This window comes from Ruditapes philippinarum, unplaced genomic scaffold (assembly GCF_026571515.1).
Source record: "Ruditapes philippinarum isolate M1 unplaced genomic scaffold, ASM2657151v2 ctg540_1_1_1_1, whole genome shotgun sequence".
In the NCBI taxonomy this organism is placed as follows: Eukaryota; Metazoa; Mollusca; class Bivalvia; order Venerida; family Veneridae; genus Ruditapes; species Ruditapes philippinarum.
In genome coordinates, this window is record NW_026857945.1 from 332,472 (window position 1) to 344,958 (window position 12,487).

Sequence of the window (12,487 nt, forward strand, 5' to 3'; positions counted from 1 at the left end):
TTATATAATAAATTTTGTTAATTTGTTAACGGTAGTTCTATATAGAATGACACAAATCTTGGACACTGATCGATAAATATAGTCAGATTTGTTTTCATAAATAACGAGTAACTTTGGGTAGATAATGGGCATAAACCAATTTTAGAAGTTAAAAGACACAAAAAAACAACATTGAACCACATAGAGATTTTTAACTGTCCATAAAACGAAGCGTAAATAAAAGCATTAAGTTATTTTTGTAATTGTATACATATTTTGTTGTTACATTTCAGAATTAATTGCTGTTGTGAAAGCAAACGCTTACGGTCATGGTGCTGTAGCAGTGTCGCGGTTTTTGGAGAAGCACGGGATCTCGCACTTTGCAGTGGCCACAGCGCTAGAAGGAGAAGAATTGCGTAATGCTGGGATACATTGCAACATTCAAGTTCTAGGTACAAATTTGTTCCATAAACTGTCTCCGAGGCCCTAGTTTTGTTGCTTCTCTAAAACTATTTAATTATACAATAAAGTGGCAATAAGCTTTTCTCTCGATGAATAATATATTAAAAATGATATTATAACTGCAATAATGTACTGTGTAAGTAACCTGTTTTGAATGCTATTAATGCATATGCATAAGTTAATATTCGAGCTCATGAATGGATAACATGTGTACATGAAATCTTTTGAATTAGTCCTCTACCGGTTTAGCCGGAGGGGATTTTAGGTTTACCCTCCATCCGTCTGTACGTCCGTCCGTCCACAAAACTGGATCCCGCGATAACGCAAAAAGTACTGAAAATATTTATATGAAACTTGATATTTGGATAGATGGCAGTCTGGAGAGTATGCACGTTCTTTTCTTTTCTTCCTATGATACTTTGGTTACTATGTCAAAAAATAGACTGAAAATATGGCTAATTTAACACATTAACTGGATCCAGTGATAACGCAATAACTAAATAAGTAATGAAAATATTTTTACAAAACTTGAAATATGAGATACTATATCGTGGCAACGAGTTACTAAGTCGTGGCCACGAGAAAGCTAAGTCGTGGCCACAAGATACTATGTCGTGGCCACGAGATACTATGTCGTGGCTACGAGATACTAAGTCGTGGCCACGAAATAGCTATGTCGTCGCCACGAGATACTATGTTGTGGCCACGAGTTACTTAGTCGTGGCCACGAGATAAATAACCAATCAGTGTACTCATTACACCATTTATATGAATTTCCCTAATTAACTAAGTACAAGGATGCCCCTACTTCACCAGCCTCTAAAAGTGCTATTTATACAACATATTGACTGGTCAATAATTTTACATTTAGCGTCACTGTGACCCCTGATTTTTGACCCAATGACCTCGAAATTATTAGATGTCATCTACTGATCAGGTGCAATGATCTTTCTGGGTAATATAAACCATGGCTTATCCCTTCTAAATTATTCACCAGACAAGGATTTTACCTTATAGGCTATCTACTGTCCATGGGCAATGTCCCTTCCAAATGAAATCAAAGCACTGAAAGTACTGAAATATATATTGCTTGATAATATAATCCATTTTTGTCATCAAGGCCATGTTGATTTTAACCTACTGACCTCACAAACAATAGGGGTTATCTTCTGACCAAGGTCAATGTCCCTAACAAGTGACTCACACCAAGGCTTTTTTCTTCAAAAGTTATATATATATATATGTTTATTGTTCATTAAAGTTTCGGCTGAAGATATGCGAAGAAATCATTGAAAGCGCTACCGAATTTACATAGTCTGTTATTTCTTAAACATTATAATTTTATCTATTTCAACACTGCACAAGGAACATTTATCACGTTTTAAATATATATATATATATATATATATATATTATATATATATATATATATATATATATATATATATATATATATATATATATATATATATATATATATATATATATATAGAGGATATTCAAGTTTTTTCTATAAATACATGATTTATTTTCCTTGAGTGGTATGAAAATAAATATTTCATGAGTGGCAGTAGCCACGAGTGAAATATGGTAACTGCCACTCATGAAATATTTATTTTCATACCACAAAATGAAAATAAATCATGTATTTATAGAAAAACTTGAATTTTCTGTTTATTATATACATTTTTTCTCCTTTTTATGCCACCGCAGCATCTGCGATGCGGTGGCATATAGCGATTCACCTGTGTGTGTGTGCGTGTGTTTGTGTGTGTGTTTGTGTGTGTGTGTGTGTTATATAGATTATATAGTGAACTTAAAAAATATTCTTGTGAAAAACCACTAGTCCAATTTCAACCAAACTTGGCAGGATTGTTCCTTGGGTGAAGGGCTTCCAAAGTTGTTCAAAGAATTTCATTCCATGCAGAAATCTGGTTGCCATGGCAACCAAAAGGAATTATAAGAAGAAATTTAAAAATTCTTCTTGTAAAGACCCAAAAGGCCTAGAGCTTAGATATTTTGCATAAGGCATTGTCTGGTAGACCTCTAACAAGATTGTTCAAATTATAGCCCTGTGGTCAAAATTGGCCCCGCCCCGAGGGTCATTGATTTTCATTATGTACATATAGTAAAAACTTAAAATACCTTCTTGTAAAAACCCAAAAGGCCTAGAGCTTAGATATTTTGCATAAGGCATCTTCTGGTAGACCCTTACCAAGATTGTTCAAATTATAGCCCTTGGGTCAAAATCGGCCCCGCCCCGGGGTCATTGATTTTCACTATATGTACATATAGTAAAAACTTAAAACACCTTCTTGTAAAGACCCAAAAGGCCTAGAGCTTATATATTTTGCGTAAGGCATTGTCTGGTAGACCTCTACCCAGATTGTTCAAATTGTAGGCCTGGGGTCAAAATCGGCCCCGCCCCGGGGGTCATTGGTTTTCCTTATATGTATATAGTAAAAACTTATAGTAAAAACTTCAAAAAAAATTCTTCTAGCAATTGACAAATGCTAGAGGTTAGATATTTTGCATGAAACATTGTGTAGTAAACCTCTAGCAAGATTGTTCAAATTATAGCCCTGGGGTCAAAATTGCCCCCGCCCTTGGGGTCATTGATTTCAATATATACATATAGTAAAAAATAAATAAATCTTATTGTCTGAAGGTACAAGGCTTAGAGCTTTAATATTTGTTAAATTATATCATCTGAAGGTACTCTACAAAATTTATTCAAATTTTGCCTCTTGTGTCAAAATTAGCCCCGCCCCCTGGTGGCCATAGGTTTTCCTTATATGTATATAGTACAAACTTAAAAAATCATCTTCTCTAAATTTACAAGGCTAGAGTTAAGATATTTTGCATGAAACATTGTGTAGTGAACCTCTGGCAAGATTGTTCAAATTATAGCCCTGGGGTCAAAATTGGTTCCGCCCCGGGGGTCATTGATTTTCATTATGTACATATAGTGAAAAAATAAAAAATATTTTTGTCTGAAGGTACAAGGCATAGAGCTTTGATGTTTGATATATAATATCATTTATAGGTCCTCTACCAAAGTTGTTCAAAATTTTCCCCTGGTGTCAAAATTGGCCCTGCCCGGAGGCAGTGATTCTCATTATGTACACATAGTAAAAACAGAAAATAAAACAAATGTTTTCTGAATGGGAGAAAGCTATAGCTTAGATATTTAACTTGAAATGTTGTTTGGTGGACCTGTATCAAAATTGTTTTGAATTAAACCCTTGGGTCAAAATTATGCCTTGCCCAAGGGGACAGTGACCTACTTTCTTGTCCTTTGATGTACAGCAATGACATTTTGACCATGTGCACAGTTTTAGTTGTAAAATTGAACTTTGATATCAGCTGACCTAGATTTTGATGATGTGACCTACTTTATTGTCCTTTGGTGTACAGCTATGAAATTTGAACCATGCGGTGGCATAGCATTTTTCTCAAATGCAATCTTGTTGATATTAAAATTTGAAAAATTTTCCCTTAAATTTTGTGTACTGGCAAAATTTAAAAGAAAGTAGTCCGGCAAGACACCAGTGAAAATACGGAAAATATGTTTCACTGCAGTGAAAAATAAATTTTTACAGTGAAAATATGGAAAATGAAAATACGCATTTTATTTCATCAATATTTCTCAATATTTCATGTATAAGTATATAATAAATATATATATATATACATATTTTCGTGGCCACGACGTAGTACCTCGTGGCCAAGAGATAAATAAAAACACACACATGTCACCTTTGAGCCACCGTAGTATACCATTTATAGTAACAAAGAATAAAATATATTTATTATATACTTATAAATGAAATATTGAGAAATATTGATGAAATAAAATGCATATTTTCATTTTCCGTATTTTCATTGTAAAAATTTATTTTTCACTGCAGTGAAACATATTTTCCGTATTTTCACTGGTGTCTTGCCGGACTACTTTCTTTTAAATTCTGCCAGTACACAAAATTTAAGGGAAAGTCTTTCAAATTTTATCGCAAAAAAGAGAAAAATGTATATAATAAACAGAAAATTCAAGTTTTTTCTATAAATACATGATTTATTTTCATCTTGTGGCATGAAAATTACCATATTTCACTCGTGGCTACCGCCACTCATGAAATATTTATTTTCATACCACTCGATGAAAATAAATCATGTATTTATAGAAAAAACTTGAATATCCTCTATATATATTAGGAGAAAATAAACGTTCATACAGTGCTAAAGTATAAATGCACAAGCACTTTCGGCGTATTATGCCTTCATCAGGGGTGTGTTACATGTATAATGTGCACACAATAGAGCACAAAATCTCCATACGCGTGTACTGTATAGTACTGAAACACAGTCGCTGGAAAGGTGATAAAATTACATCGATTTTGAATAGACCGTTATTGAATGGTCATTGTGTTATACTTTACAAAAGAAAATATAGCCTGCGTTCAATATGGCATAAACTCGGTTAAATATATCTATAAAAAACAAAAAAGAAATAAATAAATAAAACTTCACATATAAGAGCGTTTTGTGTTTTTATTACTAAAAGTATAATGTAAGAAAATGCAAGTTACAAACAGTGTGATATCATATGAAGTGGAAATTTACGATAAGGTGAAAGTAATAGAGATGCTCTCAGGCCAGGGAAAAAGAGCCCTCCCCGGCACCGCCTGATAACTAAAGGTTTAAAACAGTTTGTCAAGAATGGGCGAGAATAAGTGTTAAAATTAGTCTCCTTTATTGATTCCTGATGGCTCTAGGGTATTCAGTCGGCGAATCCAGTGTGTCTCGCGTGATTTCCGTGTTATATCTGACCACTTTTGTATGTTCAATACAACAGAGGGACACGTCTTTAAAACTGTGTCCCCAAGGTGAAAATGTTCATCAACTGGGGATCTGTTAAATTTTCGTGTTTTCCAGTCAGAGCGGTGTAAGTTCATTCGTTTATTTAATGGAAGTTTAGTTTCACCGGCATATTGTTTGTCACACACTTTGCAAGAAATAAGATAAATAACGTTTGCCGTTTTACAATTCATTATGTCTTTGAGAGATGTTTTGGCCCCTATTTCTGAGGAGAATGTTTTTGTAAGTAGCATGACAGCACAGGTTTGGCATCTTGGTGTGCCACATGGTCCAGACTGATCTTCTTTATTTGTCATTATTGGTGTCAGTTGGGCTCGAACAAGTATGTCTCTGAGGCTTTTAGGTCTCCTATATGCAATGGTTGGTTTAGTTGGGAACATCTTGTTAAGTTTCTGTGAAGACTCAATAATTGGCCAATGTTTGTCAATGATGGCTTCAGTGTTTGGTTAGTCCGGGTGATACTATTATGTGACCACAAATGGAATTTTATTTTGTGTAGAACCACTAGAGTGATGTTTGTACTCTAGTAGTTCCTTCCTGTGCTTGCTGTCTGCATTTGAGATAGCGTTTGCAATGTCTTCTTCCTTGTATGCTCGTTTATATTTATTTTGTGCTTTATTGTGTGCACATTGTACATGTAATACACCCCTGATGAAGGCATAATACGCCGAAAGTACTTGGGTATTTATACTTTAGCACTGTATGATTTGCTCCTAATTTATTGTTATTCTTTCCACGTTCTTGTATCCTTGGGATCCAGTGTTTTTGAAAGGTATTTTGTAGATGTAAATATTTTTCACAAACCTATATATATATGACAGCAAGTTAACAAGGTTTTTTTCCATAATCAGGCTGTGTTACTTTAGATGAACCATTCACAATATTGAGCTAAAACATTTTTCTATTTTTGGCTACTGTGACCTACTTCTGATTTTCAACCAAGGTGATCCATGTTCAAACTCGAGCAAAACCTGTCACACACATTCTTAGGATGCTGTGTGACAACCTGGGCAAAAGTGTGACCAGTAGAGTGTTAACAAACTAAATGACCAGTAGAGTGTTAACAACTAAATGTCATCGTCGAATACACATGGTTGATTTAACATTTAACATGACATAACTGATAAATGTAAATGGTTCGGCCGTGGGTATCCGACGATGCTAAATGTGGACAGACCACAGTTGACATAAGATGGATGACCGACATTCAACAATTCTAAAAGCTCACCCTGAGTCAGCCTATAAGTTTCACCACTGAAATGAATAATAAGATAATAAAAATGAATACTGCGTAATGATTTAGATGATGTGTAGCCAGCAATAAATTATCGCTTTTCGTTCTTTACTCTATTGAAACTACGCAAGTTCATATAGCATATAAATATTAAACTACTGCTAGATTATTTTTTTACTATAAAGAAATAAAAAGTAAAAGTTAATTATTTAAACGATTGAAAAGTCTAATTTTATGGGTATTTTTATTCATATACCTCTCTTATCGCGCGTCCAATGTGGTTTTCGGCTTTCCCATGTTTTTAACGCTGACTGTTACATAGCCGAAAAAACACAAGTTTTTCATACTGTATTTATTTCAAAAAATAACTGACATTTTACAAAGGGAATAATAAAATTTATGTAATAAATATTCATTTAAACGCTTGAAAAATGTTTTTAGCAGCACTTTTTTAAATATATCTATTTTATCGAAAGTAAAATGTGTTTGTTTGTTTGTTTGTTTGTTTTTTTTTGTTTTTTTTTTGGCTTTCTACGTTTTTGACGTTAGGCAGTAACATAGCCGAAAAACACTTTCATACAATGTTTATTACAAATATATTACTGATATTTTACATTGCTATCAAATATAATGTTATAATCATTCATTTAGACGGTTGAAAATTTTATTTAATAGTTCTTATTTTAATTATGTCCATTTCATCGCCCGTAAAATGTGTTGTTTTTTTTTGGCTTTTCCATGTTTTTGACGCTAGACCGTTACCACGGATTTATATTACATTATTTTCTAATATAAATCCGTGCCGTTACGTAGCCGAAAAACTTTTTCATACTGTATTTATGAAAATAATATCACTGACATTTTCCATTGGTAACAAAAAAATGTAATAGTTATTCATTTAAAAGGTTGAAAAAAAATAGCGGCTCTTGTTTTAACTACGACTATTTTATCACCCTTAGAAATGTGTTTTTCGGCTTTTCCATGTTTTTGACGCTTGACTGTTACGTTGCCGAAAAACACTTTCATATTAGAATCATTCTCTAATTTACACTGGTTGCAAAAAGAAAGTAATTTTAATCATTTAAAGGATAGAAAAAAGTAGATAAAACTAATTTTGTTGGAATTACACCAATTGTATCGCCGTAAAAAGTGTTTTTCGGCTTATCCATGTTTTTTAAGCTTACCCGTTGAGTTTCCAAAAACATTTCTATAGTGTGTTCTTTTCGATATAATGCTGACAACTGATAAATTTATTGATTGGAAGTGTGAAAAACAATTACTCTAGTGATTAAAATAGAAATTAGCATTTTTTATTGCCTGTGGCATGTTTTTTGGCTTTTCTATGTGCGATGCAGGCTCAGCGAACTCTTTCATCAGCGTATTTTATGATATATTATCGATTTAAAACTGATATTATTGAACCCATTTCATCAAATAACCATCAAAAATTGTTTATATTGCTGAATTTAATCACAGCCTTAATTTAAGTGTTTTTCGGTATTGTTTGGTGTTTTTCGGCAATTCCATGCACCCATTAATATAAGCAGATTAAAATAATTCCTATTTTCTGAACATAAATTTAATGTGGTTATTTCTTAATGTGTACACTGCTTTAGAGTTAGTTTCAAATGATTATTTCTTATCGTCGAATCTGGCCACATATGCCTATATTTAGCTCCATGCTCTGGCTTAATCCCAAGTTCGACGAATTGTTATGGGTCCGTACTGAATATCAGGCAATATACGCTGAATTTCGAAACATATTTCTTTTCAAAAATCTAAGGCATACAAAAGTGAAAGGAAAATCATGTGTAAAACAGGTATTCAAAAGAATAGCTTACGAAATTTCTATTTTTCGAAGCCACGATAATTGCCAGGTTTGAAAAAAAAAACACATTTTCCGGTATACGCAGGTAAATTTTGTTACGGAGCTCCATACTCATTATGTAAAACATTTAAGGCCAATTTTATTGCATAAATGTAAATCAGGAATTTTATTTGATTAAATATCTATTTGAAATGTTTCGTCCCATACGACTTTACTATATTTACGTGCTACATTGTAGCAAGCGCATGCGTATATGCGAAGTTTAACGCGTAGGTATAAACTACGATTTTATCAATGAACTGTTATTTTTTGTTTTCTTTAAAGGAATGTAGAGTCTATTTTTTCATGAAAATGAACGATTTGGAACTTTCAAAGCATTAAATTATCTTTGCAAACAATATTTTAATGATGTGTAGTCGGAATGTAACAATACTGCAGAATGAAGAATAGTTTCTATAGCGGTTTTTGGGGAGGCTATGCCTCCCCAATGTTAATACGTACCGTCCGTCAAATCTTACTGCCGCGGTAATCAGGTCAAAAAATAGTACCTTGATTTTTTCTAAGCTGACTCATCACTCATCACAGACATTTACAATATGAAAATATTTTCATTCTTTAATTTCATATCTGCAATTTGTAAAGATAATAATTCTCTGAAAAATTCTTGATTTTTGTTTGTTATTTTTTCAAAATCACTACTCCGTGACGTCATACTGCCGCGGTAATCAGGTTTAGGCATACGTACGTCTGTAATAAATAGTTCTGGTATGAAAACCCTTCTACATAATAACTTTATCAATAATTTTTTTAACAAAAAGCATAAATGAAAATTTATAAGTAAATGCTTTAATTAGGTGGCAAATATTCTTAATTATTGTTGATAACAATTTTCCAATTACTACGCAGCGACCAACTGTTTATGACGGGTCATTAACTAGAACGTTGCAACACCGTAGTATCAATATCATGCATGTTCTTTTGTTAATATAAACCATTAATAGTCCTTAATATTTTTTAAAGACAAATAATGGTAAATTGTCGCTTACATCAGAGACATGGATCGTGCTTGCGTGATAACTAAGAAAAACTAACTTATTAGTACACCCCAGGAGGCTGTACGCGGAAAACGCTCGTAAACCGCTACATCATATAGCTGTAAAGTGAACAGTTAAATGACAGAAATATGTGGTCAAATATGTTTTAACAAGGAAATAATTATTTCAGAGAAAGACGCAAAGATCAGTCTTCAATCAAATGAATGACCCCGTATTGTGTAATTAGAAAGTTTATTCAATTCTAGGGCAACGCATCATAATTTGATAGTCCATGTGTAATAAAATTCAAATTTTCAATACAGATTATGAGATACATAAAAAATATTAAAGAATAAGAAGCTTAAAAAAAAACAACAAAAAAACAACGTAAACATGAAAATAGCGCTAGTTGAAAAAGGAAATGTCAATAAATTCATGTACACACATGACCCGAAAAAGCAAAAGTCATTACATTGTATTCAATGTTTCAGAATATTTGCTCTTTACAGAATGTGTCCTATCCTATATACTATATAGGAATTAATATGAAAAATGGACTTTTGATCGGATTAGTTAAGATAAGTTGAGATAGGATTTACAAAGGATATCAAAATTTGGAATTTAAAATAGTACAATAGATTGTCCTGCTTTATTGATACAAAGCCTTAACAAGAACTTGGTATAAATTTATGTGAATATCAATTCAAATTAAGACACGGGTGTTAAAAGTTTTGTGGTTTTTTGTGTCGCCTCTACGGAGTAGTGGCGACATATAGGGATCACTTTTCCGTCGTCTGTCTGTCCGTCTGTCTGTCTGTCCGCACTCACAGGACAGTAATTATGTGGCTAGAGGGACAATAGGTAACTGTTCTTTCTCTTTGATGTCATTCATTCCGTAATGCTTTTATGTGGCTATTTTCTTTTGTGTGGCTAAAAAGAACAATAGAGAGAACAAAAGAGTAGCCACAAATTTACTGTCCTGTGAGAACGTCCGTCTGTCCGTCCGTCACAAAACTTGTCCGGACTACTCCTCATAAACTACTGGTGTAATTTCATCCAAACTTTACATGAATGATCAGTACCAAGTCTAGTTGTGCATATTGTCAACATTTTCCGGTTCAATGATTTTTGTCAGAGTTATGGCCCTTAAATATTTTTATTTTTAAAGTTTGTCCGGACTACTTCTCTTATACCACTAATGCAATTTCAATGAAACTTTACAGGATTGATCTGTAGCTCAGGTCCTTGCGCATATTGCACGGGTTTTCCGGTTGAATGATTTTTGGTGATAAAAAGATGTTTTTTTTCTGTGTGTTGCCAGATACACAAAAGCTTGTCCGGACTACTCCTCATAAACTACTGGTGAAATTTCATCCAATCTTTACAGGAATGATCAGTACCAAGTCTAGTTGTGCATATTGTCAGCATTTTCCTGTTCAATTATTTTTGTCAGAGTTATGGCCCTTTAATAATTTTTATTTATCAAAGTTTGTCCGGAATACTTCTCTTATACCACTAATTTCAATGAAACTTTACAGGATTGATCTGTAACTCAAGTCCTTGCGCATTTTTTTATTGCCACCCTTTGTTTTTTTCGGTGTTGCAATACACAAAATTACTACCCCATAAATTGGTGCAATTTTATCCAAACTTTACAGGAATGATCAGTACCAAGTCTAGTTGTGCACTGTCCGTCTGTCTGTCCGTCTGTCACAAAACTTGTCCCAACATGAAATTGGCCACCATGAGGCGACACATGTGATCACTGATCGCTCTTGTTTTGTTCATAAAACAGATTTTTTTCCATAAAACGGAAACTAGTGAAATACTTTTTCCTTACACCATATCAATTGTCCGCAGAATAGAAAGAACAACGTCTAAATAGTAATAGTGTATCTCTACACAATTGATTTATGGATCAAGTGTTAAAATAAATAAGGATTAAAATACAGGTTTATTAATTATTATGGTGGAAAATTTAGAAATTATTGAAGAGTAGATGAATTTCGTAAGCATGACGTCTATTCGAAAGTATCATGAATAAAGTAATATTTTAAATTAACAAAAAATTTTACTCTTTCCTAGTTACTGTAGCACAAATTTTTAAAAGCGCTGAAAATTGTTTCCTTGAACGGCTGTCAGCGTTATTCATTCTTGCCGATGAATGGCTGACGTTGTTGTCATTAAAAAGAGGGAAACGGCTGATGATGGATGACACTCAGACTTAAATACCCTATAACTTTAACAGAAAAGCATTTGAAGGTATGGTTCGGAATATTTAATGACGAAATGTTGACGTTTACGAATCGTATGATAAAAGGATCTATTATCATGAGAAAATATAAGTTTTTGTAACTTAAAAATAACAATGTCGCATCTCATCGTGTAGTGTGGTTATTTTCAGTCAAAATGCACGTAAAGTAAAGCTTGTACAGGGCCAGAAATTTGTTAGTATGCTCCTTTGGATGTTGACTATGAATCCATAACATTGATTAACTCGAACACAGTTGGGATATGTTAAAACTAGATGAAGCCTTACCGTCCGTCAATTGTGTTTCCTGCGCCGACATGTATACACTGGTACAGCTGTCGATGCTTGAACTGCTGTCTGCCCATTTGATTGTACGGTGTGAATTTGCTCGTTGGCTCCTGCCAGCGCGAGCCCAGAATATGCATGTTATGTTGTGCAAAAATATAGAACATTTGAGTGTATCTCTTGATACTAATACAAAGAGATATTTATATCATAATTTAATTTTCTTTCATAGTTTTGCCTTTCTTACTGCGTCCAATACTTACTTAGTCGAGCTTCTTATTGAGGGAGTATCTTATTGGTCACAAAAATACAGAGGATTTTTGACATCACTCATCACTTCCATAGATGTCTTTTCCATGCCTCAATCGCCTTTTAACAATAAAAAAATGAAATATTTGCCGTCAGTTACATATTTTTTAGGGTGAGCTTTTAGGATCATTGAATGTCCGTCGTCCGTCGTCTGTCGTCAGTCCACAATTTTTCGTTAACACTCTAGCGGTCACATTTTTGCCTCAATCATTATCAAACTTTGTCAG

The 12,487-nt window shown here is 33.4% G+C and overlaps 1 protein-coding gene across 1 annotated transcript in view; it reads left to right on the plus strand.

Annotated features, from left to right (window-relative positions):
• LOC132751565 (alanine racemase-like) overlaps positions 1-12,487 on the plus strand; it is an 82,554-nt gene that overhangs the window by 1,463 nt on the left and 68,604 nt on the right. The window contains exon 2 of the mRNA XM_060741738.1: positions 273-431. Coding sequence (XP_060597721.1) covers positions 273-431 — 159 coding nt within the window. The remainder of the gene's footprint in view (positions 1-272; positions 432-12,487) is intronic.